General features: G+C 43.8%; 1 protein-coding gene across 3 annotated transcripts in view; it reads left to right on the top strand.

Moving 5' to 3' along the window:
• Nucleotides 1-27353, top strand: part of ARIH2 (ariadne RBR E3 ubiquitin protein ligase 2) — a 676612-nt gene that overhangs the window by 239512 nt on the left and 409747 nt on the right. For all 3 annotated transcript variants that reach the window (XM_069643320.1, XM_069643318.1, XM_069643319.1), the window contains exon 6: nucleotides 21230-21351. In XM_069643320.1, the coding sequence (XP_069499421.1) occupies nucleotides 21230-21351 (122 nt within the window). The remainder of the gene's footprint in view (nucleotides 1-21229; nucleotides 21352-27353) is intronic.

Raw genomic sequence — 27353 nt, 5'->3', positions numbered from 1 at the left:
CTCCCTCTTTGATCCCTATCAGCACACAATTAGTTACTGTGGGCTACGATACATATCGGTGGCTGATATATATCCAGCATAGCACGATCACAGTATTACCGTAATTTACGGCATACTCCGCGGACAGACGTACGGTGGTGCGGCCCGTAAAGAGAATGACTAAAACAAAAGCAGGGAACACTAGGTACAATCTGCGAAAAGGCAATAAGGAAAAAGTGGAGAAACAACCCCCCAAGCTAGCGAATAAGGCAGCAGTAAATGGGGACAGTGGTATACCAGAAAAAGGTACTATTCCTGCCATGTTTGGGAATGGTAAGCCTAAAGCTAATATGGGGGCGGACATTGTTGCACTAGAAAAAGAGACTCTTTCGCCCCCTCACAATGGCAGAGATGTTTTAGACTCTACCAATTATCAAGATATTGACAACAACTCACTATTCGACCTATGTTTATCCAAAAATCAATGGCAACTTCAAGTAGACCATTGACCTCAGTTGGAAAATCCCCAATTGTGGTTGAAGCGCAGATCTTGAATCCGGCTCATAAGGAGCAACAAAAGGTCAGAGAGATCCCCAGTCCTAAGTGCACAGGCAACTCAATTTCGGATCTGTCAGGTATACTTTCCATCCAGCCTACACCCATCTCACCAGCAGAGCCAACGTTGGGACGACTGTCTGCCTCCCCTAGCCTCTTCATTGATCCTGAAGAATTGGACCACACGGGTGAGGGGTGCAATGGGACGCCGGAAGACTCCAATGGCTTAGCCATAGCGGAGTTGCAGGCTTCCATGGCATCTCTCCAATTTGCGCTGAAAATCTTATTACAGTTATGTGGGAGGATCCACACAAACACCATCATTCAATTGGGGTTACCGAATCCGACTGGGAGCATGGATTCAGCACCGTTAATACCGCCTGCAATGGACGAAGCTCCAATACCTACGGATCCGCCGGACATAATAAATCCGGAGGAGTCCGAGGAGGCTGATACGGTAGCACCATTGACTAAAAAGCAACGCAGACAACAGAAACGAGATGCTGCAAAAAATGCAGTGGTAGAAATCGCCTCTCCTCTACCGGCTACCAGCCCCCCGGCTGCTCGATCAAAAAAAGGGGTCGGAAAGCAAAGAAACGTGCAAGAAAGGGGGTGGGCTCTTTATCAGGCTGGATAATTCCAGACCCATTGCATGAAGCTAAAAGCGTGGCCCAAGAAGTCGCGGATTCCGAAATATCGATCAGTATCATCGGAGAATCGACAAAATGCTCGACACCAGGCCGAAATGAAGAAACTGAAGGTGAAGAGTCCTATGCAGCCTTGGTTGGTGAGGAATCTGAGGAAGTGGAGGACACCTATGCAAGTAAAATCTGCATAATCAAAAACCTGAACCAGAAAAAAAGAGACTTATGGCTGACGAGGACGGAAGTTCTGCTAAACTACACATGATTCCACAGTTACGTGTAATATGCTCGGAAGACTTCCTTTTTGTCGAACCACTGGAGTTGCGTAATCCAAATGTTTCAGCTCTTCACTGCAGCGTGCTAGCATCGGCACAGCTGATTCGAACCCATAAGAAATCCCTAATGCAGATCGGTGTGGAAGTTGATGCGAATAAAGAAAAGGAAGATCTCTGCTTGCCCAGCAAGGATTATGTGACATCCGAAAATAAGGCTGGCAGACCCCCGCAACCATCTAAGGAGAAGGTCCAATTAGCCGATATTCAGAGCACTCTGAAATGGTTAGCCGATTCGTTACCTATGGTGCTTCGGCAACCATGAGATTGCTCCGTATTGAGCTGGAACACCCATGGACATCAGCATCTTCTCTCGGATAAGGGCTCTCTGGCATTCATAAACAAATACCCGATTATATTATTGCAAGAAACCTGGTGGACATCTCCCATGGACATTGATGGGTATACGACATATCACACTTTGGCGAAGAAAGGAGATCGGGGGCGCCCATATGGGGGTCTATTTATTGGAGTGACGAATAAGATCTTGAGTAAAAAGATACCAGCGGTCAATTGTGATTATATATGTGCCGTAGAAGTGATTCTTAACATAAAAGGACTAAATGAAAGAATACTATTAGTCAATATTTATAATCCCCCAGGTGCAAAGTTAAGAGAACTTATCCAAGAAACTACACATGAACTTCTTGCTGAATGGAGATCAAACAATGAGAAGTTCTTTGTTATTGTTGCTGGGGATTTAAATTGTCATATTAACAATGGTGGAGGCACTGGTAATAACCCTCTGTTATCCAAGAACAGCTTATGGGACCTCCCGACTACTGATAAGGAGGGGGAGGGCTGGCTGGGTTTTTTTTTTTTTTGGCTGCTGGGAACTTGAAATAATTAATGGGCGCACCCATAGCGACAGGCCTGGTAAGAATACTTGGAGTAATGGAAGATCGGGAAGTACTCTTGATTACATCTTCACTAGCTGGGAGGTGGCCCTGATAGTTTGTGATATGGTGGTAAAAGAAAGTGAATGGAGTGACCATGACCCCTTGATCCTGACTATGGGAGTCTCGGCCCCCAGAAGGGAGGAGGTCAATCTGGGGTACTTGTTGAGTAATCACTCTCAAAATCGTATTTCCTGGTCGGATAAGAATATATTAAAGGCCACTATGGCAATGGGAGAATGGGGCCCTGATTTGATCGAGCAATTCAATCATATGTCACCAATGCAAATTGAGAAATGGATTCGCGATTTCTCGGGCAAGCACGGCTCCTGTAAAGTGAGAATGATGGTGGGAAAGACCATGAAAGAGGTTGCTTATGATAGGGACATTAGAGATAGAAAGCGAAAGCTTAGAAGTGACATTCGATGGATCAGAAATGGCCCCCTAACTAGAGTGGATACTGCCATAAAGATGAGGAAAGTGAAAAATGATTACCGATGGTGGTTAAAAACACACAAAAGGTCGAGAAAATTGGCAAATTGGCAGCACACGGTTAGTACATTGTGTAGTAGAAACACTCGGAATATTTGGTCTATTCTAGGTGAAGCCAAAGGGCATAAATCTGCATATATGGTCAACCCTATAGGTAACAGTGAATGGACCGCTTACCTGGAAAAGCGTAATGGTGGGATTAGTAACAATATTAACAACTGTGTATATGAAACGTAAGTCTCCCCCTTTTGTGGTGACTATTAAAGAGCTACAAAGCAGAATTGAAAAGTTAAATTCGTCCCGTGCCCCGAGGCCGAATGGACTCTCCAATGTGGTGCTGAAGCAAAATCCCTTCTTCTGGGCCTGCCTACTTAAATACTATTTAGGAAGATTCTGTACGAGGGCCAAATACCGTCATCTTGGCAGGTAGCAATCCTCATACCAGTGTTTAAAAAAGGCAATAGAACCGAACCGGAAAACTACCGGCTATTGTCTATGTTGGATTGCACTGGCAAGATATTTGCTGCTCTTATACTTAGTGAACTCCTGAAATGGGTGGAGAGTGCGGGCATTTTGGATAAATTCCAGAGTGGCTTCAGTGGTCCTAGTCAACCACCCATAATCTGTTCATAATGAATACACTCAGAATCAAGGCCTTAACACATTCTAATCCTCCATTGTATGCACTCTTTATAGATTTCAGGGCTGCTTTTGATTCGGTGAATCGTTCTCTCCTATGGAAGAAACTCAGGAGATTAGGCTGCCCTGAAACCTTACTCTATTATTTAGAACTCCTACATACAAATAATACGGTACAGGTGCGATTAGATAATTCTGGGACAGTGACTAAACCCGTTTCCCAGACTAGAGGGGTGAAGCAGGGATGTGTCACAGCCCCCACTTTGTACAACTTATTTGTATCTGATGCGCCAGAATGCTTACAGGGAATCAACAACTGTTCACCAAAGATTGGTCCTAGTCATTGCCCCATGCTTGCATATGCGGATGACTTAGTGATCCTTGATCATACCTTTAGTGGGATCCTAAGATCTGCAAAACAATTATGGGGTTATGCTGAGGCCAATGAACTTGTGATCAACATCAGTAAAACAAATCTATTACTGTTTTCGGCAGGAAGAGTAGCCAGACCTCGCATGATGATAGGAGTGACTGAAATTAATTATACTCCCAGCTATAAATATTTAGGTGTCGAATTTGATCATAAGGGAAATTATCTCACCTGTATTCAATTGCGCAGAACAAAAGCGGCACAACTCACAGCACTCATATACAAATTCACGCGAGAACGGAGTGGTTTCTCAATATGGGCGGCACGACAGTTGTATATCCAATGTTTGACCCCGATGGTTACCTATGGGCTTGATCCCCTCTACAATATGAACTTGGGATGGCTACAGTTGGTTGAGGGTAATTTTTGGAGGAAAATCCTTGGCCTCCCCCAGTGTATACCCATGGCCTTGATTAGATTGGAACTAGGAATTAGTTCTCTCAGGGCCATGGTTTTGAAAAAACGGGTGGAATTGGACATCCGTCTTAAGAATGACCCTGTGAACGGCCTTCTTATTTGTATCAGCAGGGATATGGAGGCAGGCAGGCTGAAAATTTTTGAAACCCAGCTGAATAAACTATGTGAGGAAACCTGTTGGCTGCCGGAGTGGGGTCGAGAAAACAAGTGCCTGTTCAACAATTTTGAGTATCGTCTCATGTTGTGGGACTGGCAATGTAATTATATTCACCTTGAAGGGCTGAAAAGTTAGTTTTGTCTCACATGTTCTCTACACTTTTATGAAGGCGCAGCCTTATTTAAACCTCTGCCCCTCGGATCAATTGAGGCGCTTCCTTCTACTCCTTCGTATTAACCACCTGCCAATATTGGCGGCCAGGGGTCAGGAGATGGGCCTAGCTAAAACGGAGAGGTATTGTAGAATATGTGAATTGCCCAATGAACTTGAAACTGCTCGACATGTTCTAACATCGTGCAATGGGATGAGAGCTAGTTGTATTAAACATCTAGGTAGATTTGTGCATAATTCTGAATCTATAGAGCAAGCAGAATTTTGGATACAGTGTGTCAACACCCTTAAAGGATAGTTCCGGGACTTTTTTTTTATTGTCCCTACGGGTCGGCCATGTGTTTGTAAGCATAAATCGGTAGATCGTAGGAAACTTTCCTATGGACCTTACCCGACTTTTCGCCCATTATCGCACTCGAAATCAGCCTCCATTTTGTGATAATCCTATCATTCCGCCGCATCGACCTGGCTCACCTGCCTTTGCGGCACTAAATCAAATCCCCCGCCCCTGAAACAGACATTATCAAAACATTCATATTCCCCGCCTCTCTCCGTGACGTGACTGTGCTGCGTAGGCAAACGCGCCCAGGCGTCTTCTACGCGACTCCACACAGACCCCGGAAATCAACACAGATCAGCTCACAATACAGCGCGCCACAATTCGGAATATGAAACTGTACTTTGAAATCAAACCGCAAGATTGTAAATGTGGTAAAGTACATTTATTAGACATCAAATGTTTAGAGAATATTCAGCGATTTGCATTTTTATTTGCTCATGTTCCAAAAAGTTCGTATTGAGGAACGCGATGGTCCTTTGCTGTACACAGGGTCTTAGAGCATCTCACAATACACAATTCGGAATGTGAAACCGTGGTTTAAAAGCAAACGGCAAGATTGTACATTTGGCAAAGTACGTTTATTGGACATCAAATGTTTAGAGAATATTCAGCGATTTGCATTTTTCTTTGCTCTCGATCCAAATTAGTTCGTCTTGAGGGAAGCGATGTTCGTGTGCAGTAGACAGGGTGTTGGTTTACGATAAAAATAAGCTCTTCGGTCGCACTGATAATCGCATGGCTGTTCCAACAACGAGGCACTAGGCCACCACAACGGTAGGTATGTTGCATCTAACCGTTAGTACCGCGTAAGGGCATACTTGTACTTGGCGATCGTCCCATAAAATGGTCAGGGTGGTAACGTTGTTCACGCGGAGAAGCAACTGGCGGCTGTAGAAGCCGTCCGCCGGTGTCTGGTACTCGTGACACAGACAGTAGTGAGTGATGTACCTAAAAACATAAAAAATGAAATTAGTCTCACCATCAGATCCTTATTAAAATCATAGCGAGGACAGCGCTACTGGGTGTACACAAGTGTTTAAAGGCGTGGCGAGGCAGGGAGGGCGGGGGGAGTGGAGTACAAGGTAAGTAGCATAAAATAATAAATAAATAGGGCCAGCTGGTGGCAAGTGCAAGGTAAGTGCAGAACAAGTGCTGGGAAGGGGGGCTGTAGGATACTGAGACAGTCCCCCAGTGCAGGGGTTGACAGGGAGGCAGTGCAGGTGGAGAGTGGAAGGGCCCAGGACCGAGGTCGCAGACAGTGGACCAGTTGTAGCAGGGGAGAGGGAGAGAGAAAGCAGAAGCAAAGAGGAAGGTTTTGAGGTGCTTCAGTAAAAGCAGATGTTTCTCCTCAAGATAGTGCGCGGTAGAAAACAATATGCCACATAGAACAAACAAGTACAACTGAACCCGTCTTTAAAGCCACTGTATAGTAATGAAATTGCGGTATACACTCATCAAAAGTTACTTACATTATATTTGCATTTTCCATTGTGTCTCTGTGTAGGGCAGACCCGAAACACCACTCCTTTGCCGACGTTACTTCTTCTAATGAACGTGGCTCATCGTTTCGTTTCTGAAATTTTATTCATTATCTTTTCATAGTCTTTCAGGATGGTCCCGGCCTGTCAAGGTCAAATCACAATAGAACCTTATACTGGGTCGTGGGCCGTTCCGCCACCCGAGCAAAACATCAAAGCAGCTGACCTTCACTTTCAGCGAGCACACATTTCTAGTTAGCTGCAGTCAGTGTAAGGGCATCTTGTCTGCGTGCCTTTTTTTTTATTGTCCCTATGGGTCGGCCATGTGTTTGTAATACGGAAACATTCTATAATTTTTGTAAAAATGATTTATATTACTGTTTGGTTTAATTGCAATGGGCCTGCAACATGAGGAGACTCGAGAGAACAGACAATCAAATTACAATCATTTAAACCGTGATGTGTATTTCTCAATGAGCTCTGCTTTAGGTGGACATGGAACAGAGGCAATGTTGGGTGGCAATGCAGTTGTCCCCTGCATAGGTTCGTTCACCACTCCATGTATGTGCCTATCGAGGACATCTACGATAAGTCTCTCAATAAACTCATATTGCATATCCTCAAACACTGGTTTGATCACCCATTGTTTACTTCTTTTAGCGAAGGCCTTATTGTAGCGAAGCGTCCCTAAAGTTCCGGTCGTCCTACTTTGTTGACGGCCAACATTATGGTTATGTGCCAAGACCGCTAGAAGAGTCCGATTTATCATGCCTTCCATGCCAAAATGCAATCTTTTGGGCCTGTACTTTAGGCACATATTGTGGAACACCTCCAAATCTCCTGTGTGGCAGAATTCCGTGAGTCCCCTCAAATCTCTTGTTATAGTTTTATCAAATACAATCTTTTCAATGGCCTTGTGAGTGGGTGATGAAGGAATCAACCACTTCTTCTTCCGTGCCTCCTCTGTGGACAAATGGCCATGTTCACATTTGTGGAAATGCTCATTTGTCGACCATCGATGTACGTTGCTACAGTGCAACATTACTGACCGCCATTTTTCCAGTAGAATTTCCAACGACCCTTCACATGTTTTTGAGCTCCACCAAAGATGGTTGCTGATTGACTTGGACCACTGTGAAATACCTTGCATATTTTTTTTTTTTCCTGCAGCCGACAATTTTTTATTGATTGTTTTTGCAAGATGCCATACGTCAAATTGGTGATTTATATTTTTGTACTCTTCTCTCATTGTCTTGGCAATTGAAACGTGTCTGTCCGTGGCTATCAGGTCGATCACCATTCCCCGCGATTGTAGTTCTTGCATTGATGCTACAAAGCCAACTTTCTCCATGGCCACTGAGGATGTACTTTGTGACACCTGCACGACCACCGAACTCACAATTTTCTTACTTTCCATGTCCTGAAAGTGGTAGGTGCAGTACTTGGCTGAAAATCCTGGGCTGTCGCACTGTCCATCACCGGCTAGCCTGAACCGTTTGCCCGCGAATGTACTATCAATAGACATTTTTTCCATTCTCCAAGCTTCGCTAATGGCTGGAAATAGATAATCGGTTTGGTATTTGTAGAACTGAGTTTTCGCAATGAAATGGATTCCCACAAACTGAAAGAAAGACTCTAACTTTTTAAAACTTGAACCACTAAAAAGTGCAGCCGCTGCACAAAGTAGATTGCCTGCTGGCAGTTGCCCTAGCATGGGTTGTGCAGACCATGCGAACGGATGATATTGTGTACAGGTGGCATGTATTTTAAGGTTAGTGCCTCGAATTGCACGAGTCACATTAATCAATGGCTCCCCACATACTTCCCCACCAACCCAATGCCCACATTTCATCATCATAATATCCATCAAACAGCTATCGAATACAATGAATTTGGCCTCTTTCCTTATACTGTCACTCTGCGTCCCAGCTGGTTCGGCCTGTAACGTTGAGGACATGTCACTCGCATGAAAGGTACAATCTCTGATATCGTCTTCCGCTATGCTGAGTGATATTGATGGTGTTTCATTGTCGTCCACTTCATTCGCTTCCATTGCAACATCTGTTCCTTGTCCGGAGATGGGAGAAAAAAACAATGTCTTCAACTTTCGCGCGCTCTTATTTTTTGCGGGTGTGGATTCTGTGAATTGATCTCCGACTGCATCCAAACTACCAGGAGGACATTCACTATCAATGGCTGGTGGTGGTATAGCTCCGTTGTCAATCACTTCATATTCTTCCCATTGGCACGATGCATCTCCAGTCTCAAGTCCCTGCCAAAAGGTTTGACAAGCAACATCTCTCGTTCGCTTCACTGTCTGTGTAGATCTAGTTCTTACACCCACTCGCAACTAGAGGACAGATTAGAAAAGGGATGTTCAGTTTAAACACAACTTACAGTATAGAACTATTGACAGTGAAAGACAACATAATATAGTGAACAGGACACTAACCTTCTTTTGCTTTCTTTTCTTTGAAACTTTCTTGCCTCGAACTTCAACATCTGGACGCTGTTGCTCCGACTCGTGTGTGCATGTCTCCACTTCCTCTCGCGCTGCAACGACTATATTTTCATGATAAGCACATCCATCACTCACTGAGGCTCCATCGACTCCCTGAAACATAGAACTTTCATTAGTATGTATAATAATATTGAAAACACAAAATGTACTTGGGGACCAATACCCATACGTACATCTCAATAGCAAAACACGAATGAACGCATTGTGTAGAACATTCAAACGACAATAGTTCACGCATTGTTGATCTAGTTAGATTGAACTGTCAAGATCCATACCTCGGGCTCCGCATAGACTTCCATTGATGATAATATTGAAGATGACGCTTCAGCAACTCCCTGAAACACAGTAATTGCATTAGTATGGTTTTCTATTTTGTTTAAAAGAACATAAACTTTCTGCAGGCGTCAACGGCTCATCTAAATAGACCTGCACAAATGATCAGTTGTCTAAAATAAATAATGGATATCTAAATATGATTCGATTTGCTCCATCGTTGGAAGTGTCACCACCCAGAGATCTGCATCAACTACTAGGGGTGATGTTCTTGTTGAAGAAGCTCCGTCAGCTCCCTGAAACATAGTACTTGCGTTAATAAAGAAGGAAGTATAGCGGATGTAATCACGTCATTTGATCTTGCATGATTGATCTGTCAGTATCCATACCTCGAAATGCATAAGAACATCAAGGGACGCTGTAACTGCGGTGCACACTTCTGCAAGCTGTTGCGCCGACCCGTAACTGCATGCTCCCCCTTCTTCTTGGACTAATGCTCCATCGATTCCCTGAAACATAGGACTTTCATTAGTAATGAACACAATATTGAAAAAAGAAGACACATAGGAGGGCGACGACAGAAGGACATACCAATGGCTAAAAACGAAAGAAACATTGTGTGTAACAATCACGCTACAAGAATGCAAGATCTGATGATCTCCATCGATGGAACTGTCCGGAAACGTACCTCGAGCATCTGAGTGACATCTACGGTTGTCGTCAATGCGTTGGACTCCTCAGCATCTCCCTGAAAGACAGTACTTGCATTATTTTGGATCAATTAAAACTATTGATTTACATGCCTAAAACAAGTCAGTGTCAGAATAGCTAAGTAAGATTACCCGATAGGCGCTTGAAGTGGCTGATGACTGCAATAACGACACGGATGGAGAATCTTCCGCCTTCATATTGAGTGGATACATAAATGGGGAAATTATTGTTAGCTAATGCTACACACTACCGCAAGGCCGAGAGACAAATACGTAAACTTGACTCACCAGTGGAGGGATGTGGACGAATAGAGTGGGAATAGCGGTTGAGAGCAATTTTCGCCTCGCTCGCGGTGTTTTCTTCTTTATTAGCAATGATGTGGAGTACATGTCTGGGCTAAAGTGCCTGCTGCAGATGCGGTATCGATCACCCCTCTTGTCCGCAAAGACTTCTAGGACTCTACTTTCTAGCTCAGAGGCTGGATATCCGCAATATCGGACCCATTCTCTTATCTGATCTATTGTCTTAGGGAAAACATGCATTATAGTACCTTCAGATTTGTTATGAGTCTTCGAAGGGCAACCGCCAATGGAACAGGCAGGCATTATGGAAAGTTCTGAAAAGTAAAGATCAACAATTCTCTATGAATACCAATGTGTTAAAACATTAAATGACACATAAAAGGTTCAATGCAAGGTCCGTTTTGGTTCTTGGAACTATACACGTTATTCACATGCGGATAAGTATTTCAATAACTTTCAAAAAATAGAAAAAGTAATTTGACTAAACTCAGAACATGTGACTAGTTCCTTGCATGTACTGTCGTGAACGAAAAGAAAACATGGATGCAATTTGATGACTACTAGCAAATAGATATAAATTAAAAAATTGGACGCAAAATGATTATGGTACATGGACTTACCTTGACGAACAAACAGTTAGATGCAGGGATCAGAGTAGTTTCTTGTCGTAGAACAGGGAGCAGTTCACAGGTTGCAAACTGACGAGTTTGCTCAAAGTGGTCACGGAAGTTCACAGAGACGAAGAGCAGATAACCAGCACCTTCACAGGTTGACTAGCAAAGCGCAAAGAAGTTCTCATTAGAAATATGAAGTGGGTTATAAAGAATTCGAAACAGGGGTGTGTTTGTGAATGAATGACGTGTATATGTCGTGGCATTATGCGGATTGCAGGGGGGCGTCCAGCGTGAGGGGGGATGCTTGACAGGAGACACGGGGTCTGGAGGTAGACATGGGAACAACAACCCATGCTCTATAGACCACTTTGAAGTGTACATGGTCTTTGGCACCTCTTGGCCTTTATCGCTCCCTGACAGCTCCACTTGCCAGCGCAAGTACCCCGGTGCGAACTGCCTTTGATAGGGCGGGGGGTGGATTGGGGCGGTGGTCGTGCAGACAAGACACAGGAAGACTCGTGAATGGAGACACACTTATGTGGATTGCAGGGGGGCGTCCAGCGTGAGGGGGGATGCTTGGCAGGAGACACGGGGTCTGGAGGTAGACACGGGAACAACAACCCATGCTCTATAGACCTCTTTGAAGTGTACATGGTCTTTGGCACCTCTTGGGCTTTATCGCTCCCTGACAGCTCCACTTGCCAGCGCAAGTACCCCGGTGCGAACTGCCTTTGATAGGGCGGGGGGTGGGGTGGATCGGGGCGGTGGTCGTGCAGACAAGACACAGGAAGACTCGTGAATGGAGACACACTTATGTGGATTGCAGGGGGGCGTCCAGCGTGAGGGGGGATGCTTGGCAGGAGACACGGGGTCTGGAGGTAGACACGGGAACAACAACCCATGCTCTATAGACCTCTTTGAAGTGTACATGGTCTTTGGCACCTCTTGGGCTTTATCGCTCCCTGACAGCTCCACTTGCCAGCAGCGCAAGTACCCTGGTGCGAACTGCCTTTGATAGGGCGGGGGGGGGGGGTGGATCGGGGCGGTGGTCGTGCAGACAAGACCCGTTTGCCGCAGGGCCTCACCAAGGAGAGGCCATCTAACTGAATGTAAGAGGATGGCTGCAGGATCTACTACATGGAAGGCAGGGGGGTGAGTTTATAAATACCTCACCCTCCCAGGAGAATATACACTAGATTCATTTAAAAAATCAAAACAACCATTGTTAAAATATATGTTGGGCTTTATTTTAGATTTTAGTTAAACATAAATAATAAACATTACACATTGTAAAGTTGAGGTTGCAGCACATCGAGGGAAAATCCGCGGTATTGTCCACTGTCACTGGGGAAATGTTGTCTAATGGCAAGTACCGCACAGGCAGGTATTACTCTCCGAACGCGGTGTCCGAGCCTCCCGTGAAGCCACCAAGTGAAGCAACGATAGGCCACCAGCCTGTACCACCTGTGAAAAAAAAAGATGCAAACTGTATTAAACTGACCAAACTTTCTTATCAATGTCGATTCAGGTAACACGTCATTTTTCTTAGAAAAAAATTATATCTAGAAAATGCACTATATGGAACCAATTTACATGCGTTCGAATGATATGTAAATGTAATTTTATATGTGGGAGACGACCATGAAATAGTGGTGGCATCACTGACATCACAAACAGAGTATACTTACTCGTTACTCGGATTACGCGGACGAACAGTGCCACGAAGTTCGTGCATAAGCACCATCATCATCCTCAACACTGTCCGTGAGAGGCAGGCTTCCCTGAACTCTGGCAGCTCGGTGATGCATTGCGGACTTTGCTCGCCTTCCTGCAGACTTTGCTCGCTTTCCGAAATGTAAGCCAAGCACCCGGAATTTTCACGGCAGCAGCAGTTCTCCTCCTCAGTTGGCATTAGCTCGCACCGATTGCACGTGCACCAGGTGGAGACGCCGTCCATGCGACATGGTCCAGGCTCTTCATCCGTTGACTGGTCCTCCCAACTGCCGTCCAAATCCCCATCGTTTTCGCGTGCTTGCCTTTCCAGTAGTTCTTCCTCGGTGTACTCGGGCTCGTACATATACGGCATTATTGTAGCCATTGTGTGGTAAAGAAAGTAAGATAATTTATAGCGGTGGTACTGGTATCTGTTCACACGGGCTACAATCAACGAAGGTAGCTGACCAGAGCACAGAAACGAGTCACAGAATACTCAAAGTAACACACAGAGAGGAATGGAATCGAAAATCTGCTGCTGTATGTTGTGAAACGGTCTGTTTATACTTATTGGGGAAAGAGGCGTCCTGCCATTTCCATGGCAACACGTCAATAGCTGAGGCGCAGCGATTGTTGACACGAGACGTGCTTGAAATGGGCAGTACGCGTCTGCTGATGTCAGGCTCGGGGGCGGGGGATTTGATTTAGTGCCGCAAAGGCAGGTGAGCCAGGTCGATGCGGCGGAATGATAGGATTATCACAAAATGGAGGCTGATTTCGAGTGCGATAATGGGCGAAAAGTCGGGTAAGGTCCATAGGAAAGTTTCCTACGATCTACCGATTTATGCTTACAAACACATGGCCGACCCGTAGGGACAATAAAAAAAAAGTCCCGGAACTATCCTTTAACCCTAAACTACATATAGCATTATTCCAGGTGTGGCGGGATGCTTTTGCTTGTGCACAACTAAATCGTAGAGGGAACCTTGGAATAATAATAATGTAGTAGGAGGAAATATGCATGCATGCTTGTCTGTTCCTCTTCTTATCTATACTTGTTTAAGGAGCAGAGTTGAACAAAGATGTTCATGTATTTCATTTATGTATCTATAGGAGGCTGTATAGCTGCAAATTTTGTACATTTTGAATATTATATGATTATATGATTTTATGATGATGAATATCTATTTATTTATTTGTATTTTCGTTTATGTTGGAATATGTGTGAAGTTTGTACGTATGTACTAAACTATATCACATTAATACATATTATTATTAAAATGCCCTAGTAAATAAAATCACAACCCTTCAATCCAAAATTGCCAAGAAAAAAGCCTCCTTGAGCCCAAGTGGAACTCATACCACCCCACTGAAAGTGACACCCAGCATATCCACCCAAAGCAATAGTAATCCCTTCAGGTTTACTAATATCTCCATACTGGAAACTGAAAAGGTTATTCTATCCCTTAAACCATCGAACTGCCAAGGGGACAGTTGCCCTGCCCATCAAGGATGCAGCCAGAGATTTAGCACCCTTCATCTCGAAACTAATCAACGCCTCCTTCAACACGAGTACTGCACCCACTAACCTCAAAGAATCTTGGGTACTGCCCCTACTCAAAAAACAGACACTTGACCCAGCAATCCCCACCAACTACAGGCCCATTACTACAGTCCCATTTCTCCTTAAAATCATCGATAGAGTAACATACCTCCAGATCCAAAACTATCTGGAGTCGCACCAGCTATTAGGCTCACGGCAATCTGGCTTCAGACCACTTCACGGTACTGAAACAGCCCTAATCGACCTCAAGACTCAAATCGACGAGTTGAAGTATAAAGGTAGAACAACTATGCTCCTCCTCCTTGACCTATCAGCGGCCTTTGACCTAGTGGATCATGCAGTATTATGCAACCACTTAGCGTCCGCCGCCCACTTCTCAAGTGAAGCTATAGCATGGGTACAATCCTTCCTAGCTAACCGTATGATGAGTGTTCTCCCCTGTAGCTGCAGCGGACCCAATCCAGATCACCTGTGGCGTCCCACAAGGCTCATGTGTCTCCCCAACTATGTAGAATATCTTTACTAAGCCACTCTTCGACAAACTTGACAGATTAGGGGTAACCTATACCAATTATGCGGACGACACGCAGATTCTCATACCTCTATCAGGCAATTTTGTCAAAGACACAGCTCTAGTAAACAAAATCTACCTCCTCAATCAGGCATGGATGGCCTCCCACGGCCTCTGCCTAAATGACGACAAAACTGAGATACTGATTTTGGGTTCCGACTCCACCCTAAAAAAACTCAGTGCCAATTATCGCAATTTCAACATAGATGGCAATACAATCAAGGTGGCAACCGAGGTAAAAACATTAGGCTTTTTACCTCGATTCCACTCTATCTCTCAAAAAACAAGTTAATACCTTGGCATCCTCTACAGCGTATACCTGTAAATTAATCAGGACTTGCAGACCTTACCTCTCCAAAACTAACTGCATCACGCTAGCTAACGCATTAGTAATGTCGAAGCTGGACTATTGTAACGCCCTCTATGCAGGAGCCAATAAAACTATCATAAATAAAATGCAAATCCTTCAAAATAACGCTCTTAGAGCAGCCCTTGACATACCCTGTAGAGCACATATTTCCAACATCAGGAAAGACCACCACTGGCTAAAAATCAGCGACAGTCCTTCTCAAGGCACTTTCTCTCACACACAAAGGGCTCAACAACACAGCACCCACCTACATCTCGGCCAGACTGACCAGAAAATCGTTCAGCCACCAAACCAGAGCTACTAACCACCTCCTTCTAGAAACCCCTAGATTTAGACGATCCAAAGCGGGCGGAGTAAGCTTCCCTGTTAGAGCTGCCCAGGCTTGGAATGCATTGCCCACTGTATTAAGATCAAACCTATCCTAGTCCAGCTTCAGAAGTAAGGTGAAAAACTGGCTCTGGTCCAACGACAACTAACCTTGTTGCACCGAACGGTCGTGATATTCCTGAAATCCGGTTCTATGACCACTCTGCCCATACCCTTCTACCTCTCTGTATACATGTACTCTTAACAATGTAACTTGTTAGCTCTCATTTCTACTGTTTGTATTGACATATATGTATTGTATTGCTATGTTTCTTATCATCCGTATGTATGTAACCTAAGTTTAAGTAACCTTGTACCTGCTGCGCCCGGCTACCCCTGGGTTTTGTGCGCATTATCATATAATAAACATAAACGTAAACATACCTGCAGATACGATCTGGAGCCGTCTCGTTGAAGCCGTCCTTTGCCTTGAGGTCCTTAGCCGCTGGGGCTGCACGGGCAGAGGGCTGCCCTGGGGTGGTCGGTAATGGCTTGGGTGAAATGGTCGTCGGTCCAATCAGGGCAGGGAGGGCGTTTCGGGAGGCAGGAGGGAGTGTACCAGGAGGTGGGGAGAGGCTATGGTTGCGGCAGGGAAACTCAGTGGGTGGGGGAAGGGGGTAGAGGGGGGTCAGGGGATGCAGGATGGGTTTAGGCAAATAAACACACAGATTAGAGTGCAGTGGAGGGCTAACTCACCCGGTTGGGCGGGAGGAGCGGGGATGCGGAAGAGGGTGCGGGGCCAGGGCTGGAAACGCTCAGGCCAGAAAAAATGGGATCAAAGGCCTGTAAGGCCTACAGATGGTCAGCACAACACGATGCACTCACTGGGCCTCTAGATGGAACTTTGACTTTCCTGCAACTGAAACCTATCCTGACCTACCTACAGCAGGCTCCTAGACCACTTAGGGTGCCATTTCTGCTTCTGAGAAAACTCATGCTATAGTTTGGGGAAGGACTTTATAAGATAAGGCTTCTGTCTAGAAACCTATAACAAGTGTAATGGTGCTTACTTGTAAAGGAGTGTTAACTGTAACAATGCTAGTGCAAGCCACTACTATTTAAACAGTGTAACTGTCATTACTGTCATTTGCCTGTAACAATTGTGGGTGCGAGCCACTACTATCGAACCAGTCACCTGTAGAAAATTTATAGAAATTGCTTTACTTGCTTTGAATAGTGTTCCACCATTCTAAAAAGTAATACGAGTTGGTATTGTTTTATTATTCTTAACTGAGTGTAAAAGCTTATCGATAGGGTTTACCTACCTTGTCTGTTCTTGTTCAAGTTTACTACTGGGTTTTGCTTTCCCTGATCTGCTTTATACAGACCTAAAACAGTGTGGAAGTTAATACTTGTCTTTGTGTTGCTTGTAGCCCCTCTTAAAAGTATGAGTCTGTACTTAACTTGAATTGCTGCTGCTCTTCTAAACTTGTAACACCGGTTTGTGCTTTCCTTGAATGGCTTAGTGCTATTCTGAAATAGTTTCATAAAGTTCTTACTTACCTTAGAAACAGTATTGTACACTTCTGAAAAGTATATGGGTCTTTACTGACCTTGAAATACATTGTCTTTCTTAAACTGTAATTTGGTTGTGCTTTTCCTGAATTGCATAGTGCATTCTAAAATGGTTAATGAGTGTTCATACTTAGTATTGAGTAGCTTAAGCCCCCTTGAGAAAGTACAAGAATCACTTCACTAGCTCTGAACTGTGTTCTACAAAGTAAAATATGTTGCAAGGTGAATACTTCAAACAGGGGTGGGTTATTAAGTGATTCAGTGATTGAATAACACAGTATAACCTAACCAGTAGGGTCTACTACCCTTGAATTACTGATTGTTTTCTAAAAATGTATATCTAACCTGGTTTTACTCCCCTAGAATAGCTGACTGCCATTCTGAATGCATTATAGGTGTGACTCACCTTGACTGCTGATTGTATTCTAAATAAGGTTATACATTGGTGGGTAGACCTTAGATATTGAGTTGGTTTTTATAATTGTGTTTATATGATCGAACGTAGTACTTCCCCAAGAATATTTTTGGCCTACTTGTATTTAAATAAACCCTTTTTTACAATATATAGTTTTTCTCTTTGGACCATATGTATGCTACAATTTGTTTGGACCAAGCTACAGCACAACGCCCGCCCCACCTCCCCATAAGATAAGCTTGGCTGCTCTGTCCATGCTACCAAACATTCTTGGGTGGTACAGTCTTATTCTAAGAGTGGAACGTATGTACTGCCACAGATATCATTTTTATGAAGTCTTGGTAGGACTTTAGAAAAACTGTCCTACCACTATAAACAAATGCGGGGCCGGCAAAGTCCAAAGTTGCTGGTACCCGGCAACAGAGAAGCAAGCTGTATGGGGTTCGAAGGAGGCGAGACTCTAACCAGAGTTTAGTTGGAGTAGCAGTGAACTACAGTGGTGGCCCGGATGCACGGGGAACGACGTTGAGACAGCCAATGGGAGACTGCTGCAGCTGACTAGGTTCCCCAGTGAGGAATACAGAAGGCGACGAGAGATGAGCTTCATCGGGCTAAGACGTCGGCAAGGAGACGAACAAAGAGAGAATGCAGAGATGGACCCAAACTGTACGCAGCCCCAAGACATTCCCACCTGAATGAGAAGTTCAAAGGGAACCAGGGAGGAACGGAAACCGAGGAGAGAATGGGAACAGAGGCGGGTATCGTAAGAATCTTGTCCTAGTAGAAACGAGGGAAGTGAGAACTTGAATCTGACAAACTTAAACTGCCTGGCTGAAGGAAAGAGAAGCATAACCCACCCTAAAAGGGAAGCCAATGGAGCTGAAAGAGAAAAGGATGTCTTGCTAAACGTGAACTTCCTAAATGACAGAGAATAATAACTAATCTTGAGAGGGAGAGAACTGTAAGAGTTTGAAACGTATTACAAAGAAAGTGAGAAAGTCTGGGGAGCCTTTGGGATAAACAACTTACAAGAAAGTACAGTATTATCCTGCAAAGAAGGGAAGATTAACCCTGTGTGTTTAGTGAATGAGTGGTACATAATAATGACAGACAACCAGGAGCAGTAGGCTCATGAAGCCTTCACTAATAGCTGCTAATAACTAAGAGAAAACAGAGAAGAGCAAGGGGAAATATACCGACAAGAGAAATAAGCAACCCATAGAGACTTATAGTTTGCCTGAATACACAAACACTTTCAAGATTAACCTAAGGAACTGACCACACTCAAGGAAAGTCTTTGCAACAAAGAAAGGGCGCAGCAAGAGCCTGTTGAGAGAGTTGTATGAGCTAATAGGAGTAGTCACAAAAGACTATTTGAAAATTATGTATTGAAGAGACTAAAACCCTAAAGAGAACAGTATAAGAAGCACCTGTCGGGAGAAGGGAGACATTCTCTTGACCTTATTCTTTTTTTTTTGGTTCAACTTAGTGGTAGGGAATGATATCATGTTTTTGTACCGTGGGCTCCTAGTTTTTGGACATTTCAAGACGGCGGACCAGCACCTTAGTAAAGTAGGTAGGGAATCGCCACCCCATAGCGATAGGGATAGTCAGGTTTTCACCATATCATTTAATAAAGCCAGTCTAAAGATGCAGTCCGTGTCCCCCATCCGATGCACCACAGCCTTTTGACATTGGCCGTTTGTAGAAGACATAGCAATGCCCGCACTGTCCTCTTGAGAGAATGCTGGATTCAAGAGTATGCTATTGGATTCCCCACCTCTTCATCGAGGCATCTTTGTGGCTCAACCCAGCAATTACTGAGATGGGTCATTAACTTTTCTGGGGCAGCTGTATTCCTCTTTGGGCTGAGATAACATCAATCTTCTGAGGCATATTTAGCGGATGCTTAGCCTAGAATGCTGCATACAAGGTGAATACAGAATACTGAAGAGATTCCTGCGGAATCACACTAATATGGCCATGGTGCAATCGCACAGAGTGTGGAAAACACTGTGTGCCCTGGAACATAAACCTCTGTGTCAGACTGACCCAGAATTTGCTGAGGGAAGAAGGCGGTTGGGTGCATGAAATTGAGTTGGGCAGCGAGGTGGCTGGGGATGACTGGTGGTCTTGTTGCACCAGTAATGCTTCCATTGGTCTTGAAGTGCACCTCTGTCAGGGTAAAACCTTTCATAGGGGGCCTACTGAACATCTGCAAAGCTGTTTTTAAAAAGGCCTGAGGGAATTGGACACCTGCTGCAACTATTGTCATGCCTCTGGCTGCGTGATGCATCTGCTGTTGGAGATTACAGCTTCTGTGGTGGATAGTAAGCAGACCTGTAAGAAGGATCTTGGGTGTGTAGGTACTCCAGAAATAGGATGCATAGGTGTTGGGAGGTGAGGCAGGGCGGGCCAAGACCTATGCTGTTGCAAATTGGTGGGATTCATCAGTGTTATGCTGGCCAGAAAGTTGATACTGAGATGATCATAAACTCCTAAGAAATGGTTTGTGAGCATTTAGGACACTATGTAATAAAAAAGATCAATATGCTGAAAAAAGGGGGGAGAAGTTCAGGTGAATGTTGGTCTAAGTATGGGAAATGGTTGGAAGGAGGATGAACCCAATAGGTCTTTGAAATCTTGACATCTTGTTGTTCAAAGCTTTTTTTTCTGATAGCCCCTGTTTTTTGTTTTTTTTTTTAAATTCTTTTAAAGAAATCACTAATCAAAAATGGGGAAAGGGAAGATGCTCCAGGGGGTTCAAAGATGATAAACAGAACTTTCAATCATGGAGTTGATTTTGGGTGGCAAGTTAGTCCCCAACACTTAGCCAACATTTCTTTGTTGATTTTTTAAATCAATGTGGGCACATAGCAGTAGGCAAGGGAGTGGAATGGGGAAGAAATGTTTTTTTCCACATAACTTGATCTGTTTTACCAATGATGAGAAGTTGGCAGTAACTGATCATCTAATATTTGATTGTAGAGAGGCAGGTTGTCAGGTGTGATGGAAGAAGGGTGCTGTAGAGATTTTCAGGATCATCTGAGTATTGTAATAATCATGGTAACGAGAGCCCAAAGATGTGTATTTGAGTGGGGGCGGAGGGGTCGAGGTAGATATTAGAGGGGACGGGGAAAGAGAGCAGAGAAGGGGGAATGTTTACTATATGTGAACTGTTGGGCTAGACGCAAATGCCCAAGTCATAGTTTTGCAGTGAAGATGGAATGACACATGGTTTCAGTTGCTATTGAGAGGTTCGATGAGAATGAAATGCAGCTGTTCCTTCTGAATCTGAGATGATTCCACATGGATGCTCAGGTTGATTAAGTTCCTCTGTAGAGCCTGAACATGGATTGATTAAAATCTAAAAAGTTTGATTCATGCGTAACAGGTAGGTTTTGATCAGAAGATCCCCCTGTCCTGCCCCAGGATGTTAGTAGTGATGGTGTGACTAATGAAGCACGGCCCACCGGTTTACGTTGGACAACTTCTCACAAGGTCTTCAGAAATGTATTGCTTCAGCTGATCTTTGTTTTTACGTGGGCTGATGTGTTGGGTGCCCTTGGTTTTTACACAGAAAAATAATTCTAAGACACTGATTGGAATCTCTCATGTGGTCCTTTGCTGCCTCAGTACCAATGCCAGATTATTTAAGCTACCCAATGCATGCTACCACATCCCTGTTCTGAGATTTGCCAAAGAAGGACTAATTAATGAACATTGTTTTTAATATTAATGTAATTTTACAATTTTATTCATAGGAATCTCCTGCATGGCCCAGGAATGTCCGCTAAGAACGCCAGAAGACTTTGTGTATCCTTTACTGCCAAGTGAGGAGCTTAAAGACAAATATAGGCGCTACCTCTTCAGGGACTACGTGGAGGTATGTTGTAGAGTTTCTTTAACCCATGCTTTCCCATCCTTCAATTTATCTTCAAAATTCTTTCCTTTTCTTCATGTTCATCTTAGTATGGTCTGTGATAGATGTTAAGGACTTAATGTTGGGTAGGTTCTGCCGTACTTGGATACAATTTGCCTCTTTGAAACTACTCAAATGAAACTAATAAAGATCATATTTTTGCATTTTCAACTGGTAATTTCACCTGCAGTTTAGTTGACAAAAGGTCTGCATTCCAGAAATAGCGGTTGCAATCTGCTCTACTTTGTTTAATATTGTTTTTGTACTAGGTTCCGTGCAATAAACTAAACAATTGATTGTTAAGACAATGGACCGTGGACAGCTGACAGCTTTTTCGCATTTCCCACCTCCAATCATTTGTTCAGTCTACAGCTAGTGTTAACTTTCTGCCAGTGCACCATTAGTGAATGTCCCGACTTGCAGCCCCCATTTGCTTATACTAATGATTTGTTTGTCTGCTGATTGGAAATATCAGGCACACATTAGTATAGCAGTCATGCAGTAAGATGCTTTTTAAATTCCTTTTATTTATGGAAAGTTGATTAGATTTTCCGTGAATCCCATCTCCTGTGACGTTTTTTCTTGAGGTTGAACTAGTGTTTGCTCTCAGTATTTGTCTGTCTTTGTCACGGAAAATAGGCATACTTACCATTTTGGCAAAAAACATTAACTAGGCAATGACGAACGAGATTCTGTTAACACCTTGATCTCATGGAACACCAGAGGCTTCAGCCATCTATACAACAACTTTCCGGTGGATTTATCAGATAATTTTATAATTTGCCTACAGGAAACTTGGATGCGTCAACCCCCGGTAAAGGATGGATATCAGATCCTAATAAACCCTGCAAGCATAGGCACAAAAGGTCGTCCTTTCGCGGGGCTATTGACGATGATAAAATCAGGCACAAGCTGGGAAGTGGTGATTTCATCTAACCCAAACAATTATGTCCAATCGACCCTGCTTGTAAGGAAAAATAGAGGAATAGGAAATGAGTACAACATCTCCCAACACCTACTGTTACTTAATGTTTATTGGAATCCAGCAAAAATCTCGACAGGAACATTTACTCAATCAATAACAACAATAATTGACAAAAATGTGAGGAGTCTTCAAAATCTTTGGATCATTGTGTGTGGCGATCTAAACACTTCTTGGTTCAATGTAAACCAACAGAAAAACAACTCCTGCGCACACGAAGCAAGCAGGGATTCTTCTAGAAGAGCACGTTGGTCCGACGCCATGGAATCCAGAGACTGCACCATGGTTAATGGAAACGTCCCCGGCGATTGCCCACCACAAATTACGTGGCTAAACATGGGGATAAAGAAAACATTAGATTACATTTGGGTCTCAGAAAATCTGATGCATACAATAACGCATCTGCAGATAACACCGACAACGACCAGTGACCACTATCCCCTGAAAATGTCCTGGCAACCAAAGTGTAAGCGTATGAGTGGAACGACTTGTACCAACTTAGAAGTAAATTCCGGCAAAAACAGACTAAGACTGAACACCAAACAAATACAACAACTAACGGCTACATTTCAGTCAGAAAATAAAGGAAGCTCCAAATTCATCAACTACCCGGCAATCCTTCTAAATCTGAACACGCTCCACTCGAGACCGCTTTATCCTGCATTAAATCACAAACACACGTGGAGTAACAGGTTGAACAGCGAAAAAAAGAAATTGAGAAAAGACTTAAAAAAATTACGATCAGGAGCCGGCACCAACAGAGCACAAGAAATCAAACAACGCAAACAAAGATATCGAAACTGGCTAATAGCTTTTGCAAACCAACGAGATCAAGAACGCGGTGAGACAATGCTCTCCCTGATAAGAACACATAACACCAGAGATATCTGGAAAATTTTAAATCACGACCATCAAAACCAAGCCGTAACAATGGCAAATGGAGTCTCAGAAGATGCTTGGGTGACCCACTTCCAGAAAGTGTTTTTCTGCAACCGGCAATCACTAGCTGAAGAAAACAACTCTGCCGACCCGTGCTGGGACACAACAGAGACGGTAGATGACATAGCTCACGCTATAGCCAAACTAAAAAACTCCAGAGCAGCTGGCCCGGATGGCATCACGAATATCATGTTAAAACATCACCCTCGTGAATGGGCCAAATTTATAGCTGATCTGTTTACGACTATAGCTAAAGCCAAGAAAATTCCATCATCTTGGTCTGAGGCAATAATTGTCCCAATTCACAAGAAAGGCAGCAGGGACAATCCTAGCAATTATCGACCAATTGCTTTATTGGACACAATTGGAAAGGTATTTGCCTCCTTCTTACAGGAAAAGATTTCAGCTTGGGCCTCCCAGTCTGGGCTAAACGACGTAAGACAAACTGGCTTCACTAAGGGAGTTGGCACAGAAAATAACCTTTCCATACTGAACCTCCTGAAACTAGAAGCCTTGCGAAAGAAGGAAAAATTGTTCCTGGCGTTTATCGACATGCAACAAGCTTTCGATGGAATAGATCGAGCAAGGCTCTGGGGGAAGTTGGAAAGATGGAATTGCCCTGATAACATACTAAATCCCATAAAGGCCTTGCATAAGTCAACTACGATAAGAATCCGACTAAACGAAAAAGGCGATCTTTCTCAATCAATTATTACAAATAAAGGCGTGAAGCAGGGCTGTCCGTTGGCAGCGATACTATTCAAACTCTACATTGCAGATGTATCAGAAACACTAGCCAAAACGCCTAGCTTCCCCCCTAGAGTCAACGGAAATCCTGTAAGTTGCTTGATTTACGCAGACGATCTGGTCTTGATTGACAAGACACAAATAGGCCTACAGAGGCTATTGACTACGTTGAATATTTATATGGTCGATAATGATCTAAGGATCAATGTGGAAAAATCCAAGATACTGAAATTTGGCCCTGTTGAGGGCCTGAGAAACAAGAACTTCAATTGGAAAATAAACAACGTCAAGATCGAGGAAGTAAACGAGACTCGCTACTTGGGCATACCCTTTAGCACTTCAATAAGAGAATGGAGTTGGGTCACAGAAATGGAAAAAAAAACCAAAACTCTAGCTCTCCAAGGAGCCAAAATCAATTCACAATATGGAAAATTTTCCTTGATCCCGGTAAGATCTTTTTACCTACAAAAGGTAATACCCGCAATTACGTACGGAACAGAGTCAGGCTGGAACCTCGACCAAAAGATCTGGTCCAAACTAGAAGGATTGTTCTGGCGACGCGTACTAAGACTGCCCAAATATCTATCAACAACAGTAATCCGTTATGAATTAGGCTTGGAGCCACTGTACGGAGCCGTCATTTGGAAATCAATGACACTGTTGCGAAAGATGTCAATGACGAACCCACAACCAGCATTTGATCTGTTCAAACCCTCTAAAAACTGTAATATAAGAACTTTACAAGACATGTGGTTTGAGAAAGTAAAAGAAAATATGCAGGCCGCAAACATCACTATGGAGATGCTCCTGGAACGCCCTCTGACTGCTAAGAAAAAAGTGAGAGAATGGCTCTGGATCATCAACTTAGAAAAATATCAAGGTCTAAAGACCACCCTGGATATGAACCAAATCCTGAATAAAATGGACCAATTACCGAAGTACTTGAGTAAATTTCCGTCTAGATATCATAGAGACGCTTTCTTACGATTAAGAACAAACATCTACAAGACCAGGCAAGCCTGTTTTGTCCGCCACATTGAAAATGTAAAAGACCCTAAATGTAGGTTCTGCGCTAACAACTTGGAAACGACAAAACACATACTAACTGAATGTGAGCTTCTTAAAGACGTAAGAAGCCTATACCTGCTGAAGTTCGCCCCACTAACTGACAACATGGACGACTTGTGGACGCGAATTCTAAGTGGGTCTTCAATTCACCTGACTTGCGCAGCTATAAACTTTTTGGAAAAAATGTTAAATTAAAAGCCTTCACTCTATGAAATTAATAAGGAAGAAGAAGTGAAATGATGAAATCCATGAGGAAAGTTGACAAATGTAATAAAAGTTTGTAAAAAACTAGAAATTACAAAAAAAAAAAAAAAAAAAAAAATTTGTCTGTCTTTCAGTGAATTTCAACTTCACCCGGTCTTGTATGGCATTGGAAGAAACGGTCTCTTATTTTAAGCAAATGCTTGATAAGTGTTGTTTTACCCATGAGACAATACCAGCCCATTGTTGACGTATTACTCTTTGAATGGTTCTCTTTCATATATTGGGCTTTTGCCCCTCTCTCAAGTTTATTCACCTTTGCTTGGTTTTCTCTCTCTGTCCCTTTAAGATGCAGGTTTAACGACCCATTCGTGAAATAGCTTATGGATCATTATCTCAAATAGTTAATTTTGCTCACTTGTGGTATAGCTTTTTGATTTATTAGCTTCTTTCACACTTTCAGGTAACCCGGTAACCCTCTCTGCTTCCTTTGGTTTACTGGGTGCTCTAAGTACCTTTCGTGCCTGTTGGCTTCTGTTTTCTTCAGTGTGGCGTGCAACCTGTTATCCACTGCGCCTCTGCGGTGCTGGTCTTCGGTTTCTGCTGTCTTACCCTCTCGGGCTGCGTGTCCTCTGCACTCTGGTACCTCATCCTGCTGGGTAAATTAACTTTGGCAGCGTTTCCCGCAGCGTCTTCTTCCCCAACATTCCAGTCAGTGCTTGTGCAGGTAGCCGTGCGGCTCAGCGTCTGCAGCTCTGATTGCTGCTGGCTGTGTGGGTTTTAAACTTCCCAGTCTGGTTAACAAGTTTCCAAAGACTAGACCGCAGCATAGGCTTACCGGTCTAAGTGATCTTTACTGTTCTTTGTCTCTTCCTTGTCTCAGTAGTTGATGAATAATTCTTTATATGTTGTTGAGGAAGCTGGTATGGGATGCTTTCAGGGGTAATCATTACTGCTCCCTGCTTCTTCCTCATCTCAGTAATTAATGCATCACACTGGTTATCATATCTGAGAATATTAATGCTGAACTTGGTACATGGATGCGGATGAGTGGTCCAATAGGCCATTAAGGCCTGAGGAATCGAGCAAACGGCCCTAAAGGGAAACAGGCGTGTGGGGGGCATATGTCTTTCCCCGAAGGTCGCTTCTCGGAAGGTGGTCTTGCTTCATATAGCGGCCCCCAGTGTTAGGATCGGGTAGCGGCTGCCATTCCCATGCCACATAGGGAGAGGCTACCTCAGGGAAAGGCGATAATATCAGATGAATCACACCACTATATGTTGTGAGGTTAAAAGACAGTTCTGAGACCCAAGAACAGGTGTCAAAGCTGTACTTTCGTTCCCTGAGGTTGACACTTCAAGAGAGTTTGCTCCACACTAATTGTGGTGTCTTTTTCCTTTCCTTTAGATCAGCAAGACCTTACTAAATTGCCCAATTGTCCGAAGCCTGTTGGGATACTGATACATTATTCTTGGATTGGGACATTGTGATAAGCTCATCTATAGTACCAGTTCCACTCACGGTTAGTCAATGACAAAATATTTTGTCTTGCTCAGCCGTCTCCTTTCCTCTAATGAAATGCATAACTTGGAAAAGGAAGATTTTCACTGTTTTTTGTGTATATTGTGACAAATATAGGGTGTTCTTCCCTACTCCCCAGAGTGCAGGCACACCCTGCGAGTAACGAGGTGAGCCGACTCAGCAAGGCCCTCTCTAGGGGTATGGGCAAGCGGGACCTCAATGGGAGTGACAGACTCCCATTCCCAGGAGGCTTTCCCTGCACAATGTTTTGCATATATGGAATTACCTTTGAATACCAATAACATGGTTTCCCTTTTATTGGCTTCAGGTAATGTTGCACAGAGTACATCTGAGGGAAAACGCAACGTTGCTTGGAACGCAAAACAATCTGTATAAAGGGTGAGCAAATTATGGAGGCGGAGAGAGAAGCATACGAAGGGGATGCCATCAGATGTACGCACGCATAGGAGAGGCGGAGCAGGATTTAGTCGCAGAGCTTGCAGCAACC

This window comes from Ambystoma mexicanum, chromosome 2p, assembly GCF_040938575.1.
Source record: "Ambystoma mexicanum isolate Mex_15411 chromosome 2p, UKY_AmexF1_1, whole genome shotgun sequence".
In the NCBI taxonomy this organism is placed as follows: domain Eukaryota; kingdom Metazoa; phylum Chordata; class Amphibia; order Caudata; family Ambystomatidae; genus Ambystoma; species Ambystoma mexicanum.
This window is presented reverse-complemented; position numbering and strand designations above follow the sequence as displayed.